We start from the raw sequence: 18,780 nt of genomic DNA, 5'->3' as shown, positions 1-18,780 counted from the left end.
AGGAACGCAATCTATCGTAGCTGAACTCTTCCCTCCTTCCCTCTCCATCGACAGTGCTTAATTACAAGCTTATGGGCGCAACATGCAGTTTTAAACAGTCGATCGCTCTTCGGCATCGGAATAATTGAGTTGCCCACATTTTAAATTATGCACGAGTCTTCAGAGCCGAGCTTGATTTGTTCGTTGCAGCATCTGCCGGAACCTGAAGCTGCTCTCTGACTGTCTCATTGTGTTGATGTAGAATCTGCTTGCCTGCCTAAGGACCCGCTTTGGGTTCCTGGGTAAAGATAAAGATGCTGCCTATAGAACTATACTATTACACAAGCTTGATGGACATCCTGTTCCAAAATCATATCCGTGAAGATGGACCTGCCAGTCGTGCAGCTGTAACTCCACGTGATTTATGGGAATCACTCAGAGCTAGGGATGTAACGATTCACCACAATGCAGTTAATAACCGATTCAAAAATTCCACGATTCAAATCGATTTGACATGTAAAATGAATCGATATTCACTTTAAACGGCAGAGGGCGCCGGCACTATACATCTCGCCTTGTTGACGTCACTGGCACTATATACCTGGTTGCCAAATTCGGGGTTTCTTAGCCAAATTGGGCTTAATTCAAAATTGTTTTGCATAGTTTGTACCTACCTCAGAAATAAAAGGGCGTTCATTATTTAGATAAATAAAAGATAATCACAAATACAGTATTTTATTTTGTTAAGAAAAATAATAAAAGGAAACGGTAAAAACATCGTATCGTGAACCCAGTATCGTGAATCGCATCGCATCGTGGGCAGAGTGAATCGTTACATCCCTACTCAGAGCATTTGTAAGATCAGACATTGCTGTTTGATGAGAAGACCGGGGTGTAGACTTAGATCAGATCCTTGTACCTGGAATCCAGACCGCACAAGACCACAACTAATTTCTGCCGTATAGTAACAGCCTTTTGTTTGATCACAGACTAAACTCGATCAATTTATTAGGAACGCCAGTACACCTGCTCATTCATGCGGTTATCCAAACAGCCAGTCATGTGGCAGCGCCACCGTGCACGAAATCGTGTTAATCATCAGAGCGGTAAACAAACATCAGATGGTCGTTGGTGCCAGATGGGCCGGTTTGAGTCAGAAACGGCTTGGTGGGCGGAAAATGTGCAGCTATCTGAAAGATCTGCTGCGTTTTTCTGATACAATCATGTCGACAAGGATCAAAATCCAAGACATATACAAAATACAAAATGTATTAATGCACAGAGAGAGATTCACGTATTTGTGGACTGTAGATTCAGAATCAGAATCAGACTTTATTGGCCAAGTATGCTCACACATACAAGGAATTTGACTTTGGTTATACAGATACTAGCAGTGCACGAAAAATACATCTCATACACATACACATACAGTACAGGCCAAAAGTTTGGACACACCAGCCAAAAGTTTGGACACACCTTCTCTTCAATGTTTTTTCTTGATTATTTTTATTTTCTACATTGTAGATTAATACTGAAGACGTCCAAACTATGAAGAATTATGTAGTGAACCAAAAAGTGTTAAACAAACCAGAATATGTTTTATATTTTACCAACTCTACCTCTGCACAACCCAACTGATGGTCTCAAACACATTAAAAAAGCAACAAATTCCAAAAATTCACTCTAGACAAGGCACAAACATTCATTGAAAACCATTCCAGGTGGAAACCTAATAAAGCTGGTTGAGAAAATTTCAAAGAGTGTGCAAATCTGTCATTAAAGCAAAAGATGGCTACTTTGAAGAATTTAAAATATAAAACATATTCTGGTTTGTTTAACACTCTTTTGTTTACTACATAATTCCATATGTGTTCCTTCATAGTTTGGATGTCTTTAGTATTAATCTACAATGTAGAAAATTTAAAAAAAATTAAGAGAAACCACAGGAATGAGAAGGTGTGTCCAAACTTTTGGCCTGTACTGTACACATACTCTCTCTCTAACACACACAATCACACATTCATACCTGTAAACAGTTAACATGTGTAATTCACATTTTGGGTTAAAGGTGCAGAGTTCTGTGCAAAACTATAGAAAAAATATATGAATAAGAAATGTATGCAGTGTTGTGAGTCATTATATAAGTTAAATAGGTAATTTGAAGATGTACAAGTGTCCCTAGGATTAACAGTTCTGTAGTGTTCAATTGTTCATGAGCATAATGGATTGTGGAAAAAAGCTTCTCTGTAGCCTGGTCGTTCTGGTCTTTATGTGGCAGAAGCGTCGGCCTGACGGAAGGCGCCGAAACAGGTTATGGCCAGGGTGAGACGGAGAATTAGATTCCTTGCATTGAGAGACTGTTTAGCATTTCGCTTATGCATTTTGTTTGCAACATGACAAACCTCCAATTATCCATGCTTGTGAACGATCGAGCCTGTTCTTAACGCTCCTTTTCCCCCCTCTATGTTCTCCTGCAGATGCCAAATCCTGCTCTTCCGGAGAGTTCCAGTGTCGCAACCTGAGGTGCGTGTCTCCGGTGTACGTGTGCGACGGCGACGACGACTGCGGAGACGCCAGCGACGAGGAGCAGTGCTCTCCGCCCTCGTGCGGCCCTCTGCAGTTCCGCTGTAACAGCTCCGAGTGCGTCCCCCAGCCCTGGACCTGCGACGGAGACCCGGACTGCGCCGACGGCTCCGACGAGTGGCAGGGGCTGTGCGGGGACGGAGCGGAACGAGTGCTGCCACCGACAGGGCGCAGGCTCGAGTGCAGCCCGGGGACTTTCCGCTGCGCCAGCGGCGAGTGCATCAAGCTGGCATGGAGGTGCGATAAAGACCCGGACTGCATGGATAGATCGGACGAGGTTGACTGCCGTAAGTGTCTGAATCTAAGTGGCTCTTATTATTAATAATAATACTGGAGCACACTATGACACGACTACTACCATGGTGTGATAGACACAAAGTTTGGGAGGTTCTGATCAGCATACCAATTTTTATTATATTATATTATATTATATTATTATACACCGACCAGGCATAACATTATGACCACTGATGGGTGAAGTGAATACCACTGATTATCTCTTCATCACAGCACCTGTTAGTGGGGGGGATATATTAGGCCGCGAGTGAACATTTTATCCTCAAAGTTGATGTTAGAAGCGAGTTTGACGAGGGCCAAATTGTGATGGATAGACGACCGGGTCAGAGCATCTCCAAAACCGCTCTTGTGGGGTGTGTCCCGGTCTGAAGTGGTCCTAGGAAGAAACAGTGGTAAACCGGCGACAGGCTCATTGATGCACGTGGGGAGCGAAGGCTGACCCGTGTGGCCAACAGACCAGCTACTGTAGCTCAAACTAGTGAAGAAGTTCATGCTGGTTCTGATAGAAAGGTGTATATACAGAATACTCAGTGCATCACAGTTGCAGGGCTGTTTTGGCAGCAAAAGGTGACCAACACAGAAGTAGGAAGGTGGTCATAATGTTATGCTCGATACACAGACTTTTCTGATTATTACGCAACAACCAAATGTGACTTCCGCTTCAAATGCTCATTCATATTCTGTAAACGTTCATCAGCGTGAGCTCAGGGCTACAAAAATATCCGATTTTGGTCGACAGCTTGTCATTTGTCATCAGCTCTGACTCCGACTGGTGCATCGGCTGCTGTCACGAACCATAATGCAATTCTGTGGAAACAGACGAACTCATTCTGACAGTGACGGCTCAGTAGGTTGTCACGTTTACGTTCATCATCTTCGGTTTAGCTTTGGTTAAAAAGAAAAGAAGCCGATTGCCGATGGAATGCTGTCGGAATGTTTCTGACATAGACTTATCGTTTGATCCAGTTCTTTCTGACGTGTTGAAATGCACTGGTGTACTGCATCCTTGTTCATGGGTGATAGCACACAACTTAACTCTAGTCTAAATCCATACCAGATTCCTAAGCGTCTATTGAGTCTGACTCTAACAGGCGGACATTGTTTACACAGCACAAACCAGTAATATTCTGCATCTGCAGACGTGATTGGCTAACGTCTGCCGGGTAATGCTTTTATCCAAAGCGACTTACAGCATACAGTCTAAGCAATTAAGGGTTAAGGGCCTAACAGTGGCAACCTGGTGGGGTTTAAACCAGCAACCTTCTGCTTACTAGTCCAGTACCTTAATTGCTAGGCTACACCTGCCCCTGTTATTTACATAACATGACTCTTCTTACACAATACCGATCCCTGTGTGAACCCGCTTGTGCAGGGGAAAAGAAGCGGTTGGCAGCTGTACGTGTCGGAGGGGTGATGTGTTAGGTACGGCTCCTCTCAGTCAGGGTTTACCCAAGAGATAACCAGGGTAGCTTGGAGAAAAAGAAAAGGTCTGCCTAGCTTTTTTGGTTAAAATAGAAGCTGTTCATGATGCTGTACGTTTAATAATGTGACAGCGATGCAGAAATCTCCTGTAGAAACGACCTGCTGTGTGGCATCTGTTTTAGCATTCTGCGCACACAGCAGATCCAACGCTGCCTGTTTGATCGTAGCTTTAGCAGCAACAGTCTGCAACTGTTGAGGCGATAGATTAAACCTCTGGCTCAGGGAGCAGACTCATCGTCGGCTCTGCTGCTCGGAACTGTAAGATAAGGAGTGATTGCTGGCTTAACGCATGACTCTCAGCCGAAAGAATTATAATTCATGTAAATAACACTGCGTTTGGAATGCCGATTAAAAGAATGAATCATTATTATTCGTGTCAGCGTTTTCAGAACAGAGAACGGATGTAGTGATCATCTTACATTATTCTTAACAAAAATATTGGTACTTTAGCTTTGCAGCTCAGGGCATCACTCACTCACCCACTCCTAGAAGCTATGTAGAGTAACCAACCTGCAGCAGTTTTAGTCTAGCGGTTAAGGTACTGGAGTAGTAATCAGAAGGTCGCTGGTTCAAGCCCCATCACTGCCAGGTTGCTGCTGTTGGGCTAAATGCCAAAAAAAATGTAAATGTAAATGCAGCATGTTTTGTTAGAGCAAATAAATCTGTCTAAGTATCTGGACAAAACTGTGTTGTGTCTGATGAGGTTCATGTATGGTAAATGATGCTGTAACGATATGGGCTGGGACAAAACAAGAGGCGGCGGACACACGCAGAGATGTTAAATATTTATTTACAAGAACAAAACACAAGACAGGGATACAGAAGATAAGACACGACACAAACACACGACCTATGCTGAATGCTAATACTAATCTGAACACATAACGTAACTAAACTATACTTAACTCTAAGCTAAAACAAGAACTAGATTAAGATAAACTGAAACAAGACTAAACAAGGCAAACAAACATTAGCAAATAGGTCATTCCTGGGATTCGGTGCCTTTTGGACCTTAAAACCTTCTGAAAATGAAACCCTGTTTTTTATTTCTTTTATTAATGTTTTATTATAAAAAGGACGTGTTATACTTTTCCAAACTAATATTGGTCACGCTCAAGTACACAAACTGTAGGTTTTATTCAAACATTTTATGCAGTCCCTGACCCAGAACGTCCACCCTGTTACGGACAAATGCAGAACTGTCGTGTTTCTGTCTTTCAGCTGCACTTAAAGCCGTTCTATAGAGGATGCAGCACATAATATCAATATTTCTGTCATTATTATAACCAGACTGAATAATGAAGCTATATAAATTACACACTCACCTCATATACACTGTGACGTCCAGCCTGTTACGTATTAGGTTGTAACAGGGTGGACCATAACAGGGTGGACATTCTGACATAAAATTAGCCATTAGCTAACGAGTGAGCAAAACCATGCTAGCATAAAAGTGAATTCAGACACAGAATTCTCTGCTTTTTAGTGTGATTACTTTTAAAATGATCAAATCGTTTTGCTTTTTCTCATATATCCCATAACAGGGTGGACATGTTATGGTTGAGCATATACGACTTTTAGGATAAAATGTGGAAAAAACATTAAAATGAGATGGGAAAACCTCTGGTATCTAAGAGATTTTTTTTTAAACACAATGTTTAGTTTAAATACTAAACATTGTGTTTAGTATTTAAAAGTGTTAATTATTTCAGTAATATGTTTAAAAACTGTGTTGTTTAAAATGTACTTAATAAATACAATGATCAGAACTGGGGACACAAAAGGCACCGAATTGTAGGAATGACTCAGATAGGGAAAACAAACCAAATCAAACAAACCAAAATAACATGACAAAGGCAAAGACAAAGGAAAACCAAATCAAACGAACATGAGCTAAGCACAGACCGACAGGATAAAGATAAACCAAACTGAACCAAAGTCAAATCAAGTCAAGCTTTCCTCTTAAATACCAGTGGGGAATTAGCTGGTGACCAATCACAGTGAGGGGGCACGGCACTTAAACCAACTCCAGGAGCATAAACAGGCTGGAAACGTGACAGATGCAGACCAGAACTGGACAAAAATAGTCAATATTTCTTCTTTGAATGAAAGGGGTGTGATGGACTTGAGCACTTTAAAAGACTGGATATTTTTGTTGTTCTTTAATTCGGCGAGAAGCAGAGTGGTTTGAGTGTGGAAATAAAATGCTGCTTGTTTATTCATGACTTTATTGGTTAATGGAGCAGATTTGCCAAGTGCTCAGTATAATAAAACACAAATGCACTGTTGATTTCTTTCTCATTTATGCAGCCTTTCATTATCAGACATTAGTGAGTGCCAGGGGAGCTCTGTGTGTGTGTGTGTGTGTGTGTGTGTGTTCGACTCTAATCTGTGTGTTTTTGCTCCGCAGCTCTTCTGACGTGTCGGCCTGATGAGTTCCAGTGTGGAGACGGCTCCTGCATCCACGGCATCAAGCAGTGCAACAAAGTCTTCGACTGTCTAGACCGGAGTGATGAAGCCGGCTGTGTTAATGGTGAGCGGAGTTCACAGCATTTGGGTGTTTTATAATTGAACAGACTACATTATTGATGGATCAATCAGAGTCCGTGAGGCAGATACAGAATAATGGTTGATTGCTGACACATACGTTGTATATGTTATATGAATAAAAAGTATTGAGACACACCTAATTATTGAGTGTGATTATTGCTAACAATCAGTAAAGATTATTTTAGGGAATTTTGTTAAAAGGAGGGTGGGAACAGAGACCCATCAGGGAGTTTAAGCCAATTTATGCCTTCAGAAGGTGAAATTCTATTTACGATAACATTCAAAGCAGCTGTGTTTTTAACTGCACATTAAACCAGCAATACACCGATCAGCCATAACATTAAAACCACCTCCTTGTTTCTACACTCAATGTCCATTTTATCAGCTCCACTTACCATATAAAAGCATTTGTAGTTCTACAATTACTGACTGTAGTCCATCTGTTTCTCTACATGCTTCGTTAGCCCCCTTTCATGCTGTTCTTCAATGGTCAGGACCCCCACAGGACCACAGAGCAGGTATTATTTAGGTGGTGGATCATTCTCAGCACTGCAGTGACACTGACATGGTGGTGGCGTGTTAGTGTGTGTTGTGCTGGTATGAGTGGATCAGACACAGCAGCGCTGCTGGAGTTTTTAAATACCTTGTCCACTCACTGTCCACTCTATTAGACGCTCCTACCTAGTCGGTCCACCTTGTAGATGTAAAGTCAGAGACGATCGCTCATCTATTGCTGCTGTTTGAGTCGGTCATCTTCTAGACCTTCATCAGTGGTCACAGGACGCTGCCCACGGGGCGCTGTTGGCTGGATATTTTTGGTTGGTGGACTATTCTCAGTCCAGCAGTGACAGTGAGGTGTTTAAAAACTCCAGCAGCGCTGCTGTGTCTGATCCTCTCATATTTGATACTATATCCCACCATATCAGAATGATCCACCACCTAAATAATACCTGCTCTGTGGTGGTCCTGTGGGGGTCCTGACCATTGAAGAACAGGGTGAAAACAGGTTAAAAAAGTATGTAGAGAAACAGATGGACTACAGTCAGGAATTGTAGAACTACAAAGTGCTTCTATATGGTAAGTGGAGCTGATAAAATAGACAGTGAGTGTAGAAACAAGGAGGTGGTTTTAATGTTATGGCTGATCTGTGTACATGCTACATATGGAATATGGAAAACCTTATAAGTTATAAATCGCAGAGAACCAGCTACTCAGTCCACCGGCAAGTTTCCAGCCAAAAGCCTTCTAGAGAAATAAAAGAGGGAAACTTACAAAACAAATAGTGACCAGAGAAAGCTACTTTATTAGCACATCTAAAGATGAAGACAATTAGCAGTTTAGCTAAATACATAAGATTACCACATGTACAAGCAGTGGTAGCTCAGCAGATTAGGTACTGAACCACTGATCGGATAGTCGCTGCTTCAAGCCCCATCACTGCCAAGTTGCCTCTGTTGGGCCCCTGAACAAGGCTCTAATCCATTTGTATTTGGTCACAGTTATAAGTAAGAGCACAAATAAGTCCATGACATTAAAACAACATTGTTTACAAGCAGAGGAGAGGTGAATGGTTTCCGCTAACTCATGTCACTGTGTTTTTTCTCGCACAGCCACGAAGTGCGAGGGACCTTTAAAGTTCCTGTGCAGAAATGGTGAATGCATCGACGGCTCCAAGGTGTGCGACAATGTCAAGGACTGCAAAGATCGATCGGACGAGCCCAAAAAGGAATGCGGTAAGAATATAGTAGCTTTTAAAGACAACGAGATCACAAATCACAAAAAGTAATGGAACATCATCGTGTACAGAGAATATCAAGGTCATGGAATGTTTCTACAGCAGCAGTTCAGTCAGTTACCGTGTCGCCCTTGTCCTGCTTCTTTTCATTCAGAATGCGTGACATATGGCCGACTCGAGGCCTGTTGTCAGTATGATCAGCCCTCCTAATAAAAATAGAACACCTGACCCACAAGCCTGAGGGTGAGAAGGACAGGATGAAGAACTGCACAGAGAACAGAAGCTTAGAGAAAAACAATGCTATGATTTCATAACGGCAGAAGCCCACTGATGGACAGATGCTCTGACAGGGGTATTCTTGCCTTATGCCCAGTGTTTCCTGCTGAAACCGAACCTGATGGAGCCCTGACTTGTATATAGCCGTTATGGAGAATGAATGAACAAACATTTATGACTTTCCAGCACTTTGGATAAAGCGTTTTGTTTTGTGAACCAGGAAGCAGACTCAGGATTTTGGGTTTTACTATTATATATGTGCTTTAGAAAAGCCTTTCTTATTTTAATTTTTCCCCAGGTTTAAATGAATGTACGGTTAATAACGGAGGCTGTTCGCACATCTGCATGGACCGACCCATCGGCTATGAGTGCCAGTGTCCCGTTGGCTATAAACTCCTGGATAAAAGGACATGTGGAGGTAATTCCTACTTCTTGCTTCTAGTTTAAAGACTGTGTACTGTGTACGTCATTACTGCCGTTCATCTCAGTTGTGGGTGACTTGATTAATTAATGAAAAACACAGTTTCTCACATCCACACAATTACAGATCTTTTTTTTCTCTTCAGTGTTTTCACCTTTTATCACGGAACATATTCCCTACATAATTATTTTAATGACAATGCTGCACGCATGTTTGTTTCGTTTCCACGTCTGTTCCCACGACCTGTCACCACCCCTGATTTTTGATTGATTTACTGGTTTACTGTTACGTCCTGTTCCTAATCACACAGGAATTGGAGTGTGTATATGCACCCCTGTGTTCATGGCAAAGTGTCGCATTTCTGACTACTTCGACTTTCCATTATGGAGTATCCTGCTGTGGACAGTGATTTTATTGACTGAAGTTACCCCAATAAAGCGCTTGCTGAGAAACTACACCCATCTTTTGTCTTTCCACTCACCTCAGATGCAATAAAAACCTTCTAGGTCCATGGAAAACTAGCTTTTCAATAACAACATTCAGGGAAACCTGCTTAAAAACACCTGTACAGATGTGGACAAGTGGCTGCTTTTCAGTTGCTTTTGGTTTCAGTGTACAGTATACTGTACATAAATCATTATCTGTGCAATCTGTATCAGTAGTTTAGGTTTAACCAACATTAGTCTAATACGCAAGAATAAAAATCAGTCATTTCACAGTTATCATAATTTTACATCTTTCAATGTCACTTGTTAACTCAGAGTCTCTGACCAGGTTCCACTTTATTTACTTTTTTTCCCAAGGTTCTGGTCTTCTATTCTATTACGTCTACCTCTATTTATTCTTCTATTCTGCCAGGTCTCGAGTGTGCTATACCATTCTACATTCCCCCCCACTCATAATTAAACTATTTTTATTGAGTGGGATGGCGGTGAAACATCAAGACAGATGTGGCCTCCACTGTAATGGTTCACGTCTCATTAGTTCCTGTCTAGTTGAGCTTGATTACACAGGAAGGTTCTTGGTGTTTTTCTCAACAGATATTAACGAATGTGAGAATCCAGACGCCTGCAGTCAGATCTGCATCAACCTCAAAGGAGACTTCAAGTGTGAGTGTCACCCGGGATATGAGATGGACCCGGTGAGCAAGAGCTGCAAAGCCGAGGGTACGAGCTTTCAATATTTCTACTTCTCCTTCTCTTATGACTACTGGTTATCATAATAATACTAATAATAATATTAAGAAGAATAGCATTTATTTTATTATTGTGCTTTTGTCTTTGTTTCGACTCACACTATGTGTGTTATGTCTTTTAAAAGCACCTTTTTGTAATAAAAACACCTTACAAATCAAGATATTAAAACCCTTATTAAGTGGTATCACAGAATGTAAAGGTCATGCCATAGAAATTGACCTTTCATGGCCAACTGGATGATAAAACGATACACAAAGCAGCTCAACAATTGGCTTTTTATTCAGCAGCAGTTTGCAGGGTTGTTAAGGAAACAAGTCCGCATAGAACAGAAATGCCCCCTTTGCGCCCTGCACCAGTTGCCTCTTTAATTGTTCATGCGGTTTCCAGAACTTAGCATTCTTGCTCCCTAATAGAATCACAGGTGAACTTGATCAATTCTAACTAAGCGTCGGTTTTGTATTGTGTAGGGAAGGGTCCCTACTTGATGTTCACTAACAGACACGAGATCCGGCGTATTGATCTGGTGAAGCGAGATTACACCCAGGTCGTACCCACTCAGAAAAATGCCGTGGCCATCGACGTGGACGTCGCCGCCAATCGCATGTTCTGGTGCGATCGCTTCCATCGCAAGATCTACAGGTGACCTGACCCTCTTTATGTTATCTATTTATATTAATATAAAAATATCAACAATGTTGTCAACATTTGTTTTACACTTTAATAAAGTGTTCCCAAAGAAGAGAAATAGATGTAAGAACAGTGAGATCCATAAAGCTACCAATATTTAATTGATATAAATGAATTAAGGTGTGTGTGTGTGTGTGTGCCTCTCCCACAGTGCGTACATCCATGAAGCCAGTGACCCGTCCCATCACGTCACTCTAATCAATTCGGAGCTGCTCTCTCCAGAGGGTCTGGCTTTAGACTGGGTGCATCACAACCTTTACTGGACCGACTCGGGTCACGGCACCATCTCGGTCGCTTCAACGGACGGTAGCAGGAGGCGTGTCCTTATCCACACAGACCTGAGCGAACCACGGGCCATCGCGGTGGATCCAGAACAAGGGTGAGATGATTCGGGATAGAAAAGCTTTGATGTGAACAGTGAGGGAGGGGTGTTGAATCTCCTTAGTACAGTGGTACAGCCAACGCCCCATTTGTGATTGGGCTCTAGTTAATGATCCACAGGTGCTTCTTGTTTGGCTGAGGACATTTCAGGAGACTATTTTGATTTGACCTGGTCCGGACGGTTTGGTTTGCCATTACTTTACCTTAGCTAGTGACATTGGTCTGTCTGGTCTGTCTGTCTGTTTGGTTTGTTTGTTTGTTAGTTAGTTTTTGTTTAGCTCCTGTTTGTTTCTGTTTATGCCTTGTTTTGTCTTGCTCCTGTTGGTTAGTATAGTTCATGTTTAGCTTTGTTCATATGTGTTTAGAATAGTGTTAGCTTAGGATCTAGTGTAGTTTAGTCCAATTTCATGTTGTGTTTAGTTTATATTTAGCGTTTACTTGTCTTGTGTATTTTGGTTATTATTAAACTTTATTAAACCCATCTACGCGCGTGTGTTCACCCTCTTGTCTCGTCCTAGCCCAATCGTTACAGGGAGGCTTGGGCAGAAAACGTAAATATTAAGGGAATTAAATGGATCAGGAGCATCACAGTCACATAATAAACCAGAACAACACTTTCTGTATCAGGCTGCAGATGGAGCAGGGGAGAACTGTTGTGTTCCAAATACCATTGTATTGTTCACATTCCTCCTTGTTGTTCCCCTGTACCCTCAGGTTCATGTTCTGGTCTGACTGGGGAATGAGACCCAAGATTGAAAAAGCTGGCATGAACGGAGTGGACCGTCAGGTCTTAGTATCCGATGGTATCGAGTGGCCTAATGGAATCACACTGGGTAAGGCTTTGAGTTCTGTAAATTGCATCACCTGAATTAATGTCTGATCAAAAGAATCTTTTATTTTAATCTGACATTATTACAGCAAGTTTAAAACGGCATACTGAGCCATCACATTTAGTTAGGAAATGAATAGCTTAATTATGACTAAGGTGCTCAGGTGACCAGGATACGAATCTCAGAGGTGCTACCAGCTGGCCAGGCGTCTACACAGACACTAGTTCCTCTGTTTGAGGGGTGGCCGAAGCCATGAGTTGGATTGGCTCCCTGTTCATGGTATTCCTGCCTTGCGCTCAGTGTTATCCTGACCAGGATAAAGCGATCGATATAAATGAAGGAATAAATATGACTCGGTCATTAATTATTTCAAACAATTATACACAAAATTACACAAGTTACCATAACATTAAAGTTAATTAATGTAAACTTTAATTATATGGTATTACTATGAGCTGGATAAGATCTGATTGGGGTATCTAAGAGGTCTAAGAGGTGTAAGAGATTTCCTGCCAGTTTCCTGCCTTTTTAAAAGAAATAGCCAGGGTTCCACTGTGGGATGCATAATGCCTTAAATACTTTTAATTTGAACTCAAGCACTGTGTCATTTAGGAGTCTTTTCTTTGTAGTTATAATAATATTGCATGCTTAATCAGACCTGTACGAATATATCAAGACGTATTTAACTATGATGAATGCAGAAACCTTATTATTCGTTATTAATAATCTGCAGAATTCTATGTCTGCAGGGTGGGTATGGGATTTCCATGTTTTCCTAGTGTACCATCAAACACTTACAATGAGTTTTTATGCTATTACTACAGTATTAACGTTCTTAGTGTGTGTTCCTGTGTTTAGATGTGGTCGGCAAGCGCTTGTACTGGGTGGACTCGAAGCTGCGCTCGATCTCCAGCGTGGACTTTAATGGAGCTCAGCGCAGAGTGATCCTGTCCTCCACTGAGAAACTCGGCCATCCTTACGCCCTCGCCGTGTTTGAGGTGACTTGAATGTGTGTGTGAGTGTGAGGGGAATCCTGGGACATATTTATTTGGTGTTAGTGTAAGGTATTTTAGATAAGCCCAGATATGCTGCGTCCTAAAGCAGTGGTTAGAAGAAGTACCATGTCATGGTGTAGTAAAAGGTATGTCTAATTAGTGCACTTTTAATAGTGTGGGTATATATTAGGCAAGCTGTAGCCTAATGGTTAAGGTACTGGACTAGTAACCAGAAGGTCACTGGTTCAAGCCCCACCACTGCCAGGTTGCTGCTGTTGGGCCCCTGAGCAAGGCCCTTAACCCTCAATTGCTCAGACTGTGTTCTGTAAGTCGATAAGGTGTCGATAAGAAGATAAAGACGTCTGCTAAATGCCGAAAATGTAAAAATGCAATATATTATGCAATTATATTATTATGAGCACAGGACAACGCAGCCAGACAATCCCTATCTGGTAGAATTAAAGCTTAAGACCTTAAAGTAGGGAATAAGCATCAGTCTTGCTTCAGCTGATTAAAATGATTAATATGGGCAATACTGCTTCAATACTCTGGGCAATACTGCTTCAATACTCTGGGCAATACTGCTTCAATACTCTGGGCAATACTGCTTCAATACTCTGGGCCATACTGCTTTAGGAAATCAGTAAGATATGTATGAGATGAAGCATGTAGGGCTTTAATGGATATTTGCAAGACAGTGATGTTGAGTCTGCAACTACGATTTTCCAAAGCAACATTAAGTACAGTATACAGCAGGGGTGTCAAACTCATGTTCACCGAGGGCCACATCAGCATTACCAGCACAAAGGCCGATTGTAACGTATCCTGCTGAGATTGCAGTCTGTTGTTTTTCTTGGAGGCTAAATTCTGCATTTATATTGTCCTTCTTTACCACTTTACCAATTTCTCATTTTCATTAAATTTCCTCCTTCTGCTTAATTTTCTTACTTCTCTTCTTGTACATTTTGGGATCATGCGTAAATATTTCTTAACATCATCTACTGGCGGGATGTGTCACTTTGCAGGTCACAAAATCAGCATGCACTTTGAAAGATGCAGTTAATGTAGGATTTTACAGTGTATTTTAAGACAATTGTTCTGCCCTCACTAATAGTTTATCCCCCTTGCTCACTGCTCAGCTAGACAGACAGACAGACAGACAGATGAAGTAAAAATACAAACAATAAAAACAATAAAGAACTTAATACAGTACAAGCACACAGCTGTAGTCAAGTGTTACATCTGGTACAATATGAGATTTAACCGAACGTAAAATAGCGCTAACGAGTTAGCATTTTGTGTAAAGATACGAATTGCTATAGTAACGGTAACAATAGTATTTAATTACGGTAAATTTGTAACTACAACGCTGTGATATACTCACTAAACATTTACAAACAACTGAGAATATAAATGCCACGACTTACAGACGATGCTTTGGTATTATAATGCAAGATAATTATTTATATTTATTATTATCGTTTACATTACTACCCGCGTTCTTTTGCCGTAAAAGTCACATGGCTTCTTAGCGAAGGTTAAAGTTAGTTGCCATGACTACGATGTCACGTTGTCTCTTAAAGGCGCAGGAGCGCATTAAATTATAAGTGCGTCTCTGTAACGACTCGAACCGTCACAACAATCGTACAGTCGTTTAAGCTCTCGCTTGATTTGGCCCGCGGGCCGTGAGTTTGACACCCCTGGTATACAGTCTGATCAATTGAGGGTTAAGGGCCTTGCTCAAGGGCCCAACAGCAGTAACCTGATAGTGGTGGCTTGAACCAGCGACTTTCCACTAGGCTACGGCTTTAGGGATAACGTAGGTCTGGTTTTTGCTGCATTTCTTAAGTTACTCTCGTCAGTTTCAGAATCATAAGAACGAAAGAATAAATTTAATAAATGGTTGAATAAACATTTCCTATGAAACTAAAGGTACAAGCCCATGCCTGGGTTCCCTTCTGATGGTACGTGTGTGAGCACCAGCGCATTGTAAATACATCGCAGAACATAGATATTAACTCCCAGCTTCTGGGTTCAATATCACATCATCTCTCTGGAGCCAGACGTCTTTCAGGTCTCCATAGCAACAATGGGACGGTCTCTGTGTGTCTTAAGCTTTGCGGATAAAATAAAAAATGAATAAACTGAGCACTGTCCTATAAAAAGCCCTGATCTGGTGGAGGAATTGGTGCACACCTGGTGGTAATGATTATTATAATTATTACAGCTATTTTCAGCACCGATTCACCAGAGGAAGGACGTGAATGATCATGCATTCCTGTCAGATATGTAAAAACTGACTGAGCTCAGACTGTTCACTTTCGTCTCCTATAATCTCTCCTCCAGGATCGTGTGTACTGGACAGATAGGGAGAAGGAGGCTGTGTTCAGTGCCAACAGGCTCACCGGGCAGGATGTGACCAGTCTGGCTGAACGTCTCAAGGATCCGCATGATATAGTGGTGTTCCACGAGCTAAGCCAGCCTCAAGGTTTGCACAAGTCTGTTTTGTCTTGTCTTTTATATTCATCCATATTTTTTGATAGTCATCCTGATAGTCAGCTACTAAGAAAGAGATGTAGGATGAGCTGAAAGCAGCAGGAATAACAGCTATATGGAGAACAATAAGAAATGCAAAAATGCATCAACAGCCATAACATTAAAACCACCTCCATTCTTCTACACTCACTGTCCATTTTATCAGCTCCACTTACCATATAGAAGCACTTTGTAGTTCTACAATTACTGACTGTAGTTCATCTGTTTCTCTACATACTGTTTTAACCTGCTTTTACCCTGTTCTTCTTCTGGTCAGGACCACCACAGAGCAGGTGTTATTTAGGTGGTGGGTGATTCTCAGCACTGCAGTGACACTGACATGGTGGTGGTGTGTTAGTGTGTGTTGTGCTGGTACGAGTGGATCAGACACAGCAGCGCTGCTGGAGTTTTTAAATACCGTGTCCACTCACTGTCCACTCTGTTAGACACGCCTACCTAGTCGGTCCACCTTGTAGATGTAAAGTCAGAGACGATCGCTCTATCGTGATCTATCGCTGCTGTTTGAGTCGGTCATCCACGGGGCGCTCTTTGGTTGGTGGACTATTCTCAGTCCAGCAGTGACAGTGTCACTGCAGTTCTGAGAATGATCCACCACCTAAATAATACCTGCTCTGTGGGGGTCCTGTGGGGGTCCTGACCATTGAAGAACAGAATGAAAGGGAGTAACAAAGCATGCAGAGAAACAGATGGACTACAGTCAGTAATTGTAGAACTACAAAGTGCTTCAAAATGGACAATGTGTGTAGAAACAAGGAGGTGGTTTTAATGTTATAGCTGATCAAGTATAGCCCAATATTGCCAACCCACCAGCGGTGAGTAGCGTCAAAGCTACGAATTAATAGAGTGAATATTTTGGGGAAAAAGCAAAGAATCTAATCTAATGAACCTGGACCACTAAAAGCATAAACATGCAGGTAATAACTCAAGACTGGTTTCCTACTACAAGAAGTGTTCAGCAGGACATTATTTGGACCTAAAGGCTCTGTGTCCTCTTCACAGATATTATAATAAAGCTGTCCAAGCATTCAAAACCTGCAATTATTAGGAGGTGCCGTGACCCACATCAACTTGTGCTAATATCTTTGTCAGCTCCTGGTGTTGCAAAGAAAGAAGGTCAATAAACAGAGAAGTCAAAGAAAAGTGAATCTTACTCAGCATTGTTGTAGTGCTGGTGCAGGACTCACTTTCATGAAGGTCAAATCACAGCAGTAAAGACTCAATTTTTGAAAACACGAAGTGGAAACCACAGCTTGAGTTGCTGGTAATGCTGAGAGAGCTTAGGTGGACACACTCAGATGTGTTCTGTATATGTTGTGTGTCTAAAAGTTAGATCTGGTTAGGTCTTGCCACCACACCACTGTGCCTCCAGGTTTATTAAATAGGATTTAACAGACTGTGAAAAGAATGATACGGCTTCCGAATGTGTGCCATCGGCTACATCTTTGCACAAGATGCCCACCAAGACCTAGGTTAACTTCACTGGCCCGCACAGAGCTCTGACCTCAACCTCACTGGACACATTTGGGGAAAATTGAAAGGTTAGCAGCGAACCGGGCTCGTCCAGCGTCAGTTTATGACGTGATGTGGTCAGCTTAAGATCAAATCAATCAAATCAAATCAAGGTTTTTTTGTCACATACGTACATAGTCATACACAGTACAACTGGCAGTGAAATGCTTTAGTGACTGCTCCGCCACAGTAATTACAAAAACTACAAATAGTCCAAATATATATTATACAAAAAAATATAGAAATGTTTTTAAATGTAAAGTGTAGAAAAAAATTAGAAAAATTTGAATAAGTGAATATCGATTCGTTATACATGTAAACCGATTTGAATCGTTACACGTGTGGATCGATTTTTAACTGTCTTGTGGTGCATCGTTACATCCTGTAAATGGTTTCATTAGCCCTATTCGGATTGGATCAGGCGTCCACATACTTTTTTTTTCATCTAGCGTTTAATTAGAACTGTTAAACTCAAAGCTGGTTGTTCCAACTGTCTCATCATGGTATGATTGCAGCTCCAGACAGCTGTAACCTGGCTGGCGTGAGTAATGGCGGCTGTGCCTTCCTGTGTCTGCGCGCCCCTCAAATCAACGATCACTCGCCTAAATATACATGCGCCTGCCCGGAAGGCGAGGAGCTGAGCCCCGACACTCGGCTGTGTGTTCCTGGTGAGTCATCTCACCACCTACATCAGGCTGTTACCGCTCCTATACACATACATATACATTTACTGCTCTTATAGATTTTTAATGTATTTAGATTTAAATGATTGACAGTTTTGATGTTCCACATGACCCAGTTAGTCAGCCTGTGTGTATAATGGGAAACAAGAGGCTGTGTTCTTTTTAAGGAGCTAAAGACTTGCTTGAAGAATCAGACTTGCTTTACATCGCTGTAAAGTAATTTGTAAAGTAGGGATGTAACGATACACTCTACCCACGATGCGATGCGTTTCACGATACTGGGTTCACGATACGATTTTTTCCTGATTTTTTTAAACAATTAAATTGAAGACAAAATATGACAAAAAGTTTCCTTTTATTATTTATCTTAAAAAAAATTAAATCAAATACTGTATTTGTGCTTATCTTTTATTTATCTAGATAATGAATGTCCTTTTATTTTTGAGGTGGGTACAAACTGTGCAAAACAATACTGCACATTTCATTTTTTGTGTAAAAAAACAAATGAAATAAATCCCACATTAAATAAATAAATAATACAAATAAATAAAGTATCCTCACATAAATAAATTTGGCTGGAAAATTCCGAACCTGGCAACCCTGTAGTGACGTCAACCAGG

General features: G+C 41.4%; 1 protein-coding gene across 1 annotated transcript in view; it reads left to right on the top strand.

Moving 5' to 3' along the window:
* The window catches only part of LOC134312108 (low-density lipoprotein receptor-related protein 8-like), a 43,601-nt gene that overhangs the window by 20,842 nt on the left and 3,979 nt on the right, over nucleotides 1–18,780 (top strand). The window contains exons 5-15 of the mRNA XM_062993790.1: nucleotides 2,457–2,849; nucleotides 6,752–6,874; nucleotides 8,502–8,624; nucleotides 9,201–9,320; nucleotides 10,364–10,489; nucleotides 10,987–11,158; nucleotides 11,358–11,585; nucleotides 12,302–12,420; nucleotides 13,276–13,415; nucleotides 15,759–15,900; nucleotides 17,993–18,145. Coding sequence (XP_062849860.1) covers nucleotides 2,457–2,849; nucleotides 6,752–6,874; nucleotides 8,502–8,624; nucleotides 9,201–9,320; nucleotides 10,364–10,489; nucleotides 10,987–11,158; nucleotides 11,358–11,585; nucleotides 12,302–12,420; nucleotides 13,276–13,415; nucleotides 15,759–15,900; nucleotides 17,993–18,145 — 1,839 coding nt within the window. The remainder of the gene's footprint in view (nucleotides 1–2,456; nucleotides 2,850–6,751; nucleotides 6,875–8,501; nucleotides 8,625–9,200; nucleotides 9,321–10,363; nucleotides 10,490–10,986; nucleotides 11,159–11,357; nucleotides 11,586–12,301; nucleotides 12,421–13,275; nucleotides 13,416–15,758; nucleotides 15,901–17,992; nucleotides 18,146–18,780) is intronic.

Source organism: Trichomycterus rosablanca, chromosome 4, assembly GCF_030014385.1.
Source record: "Trichomycterus rosablanca isolate fTriRos1 chromosome 4, fTriRos1.hap1, whole genome shotgun sequence".
Taxonomy (NCBI): domain Eukaryota; kingdom Metazoa; phylum Chordata; class Actinopteri; order Siluriformes; family Trichomycteridae; genus Trichomycterus; species Trichomycterus rosablanca.
This window is presented reverse-complemented; position numbering and strand designations above follow the sequence as displayed.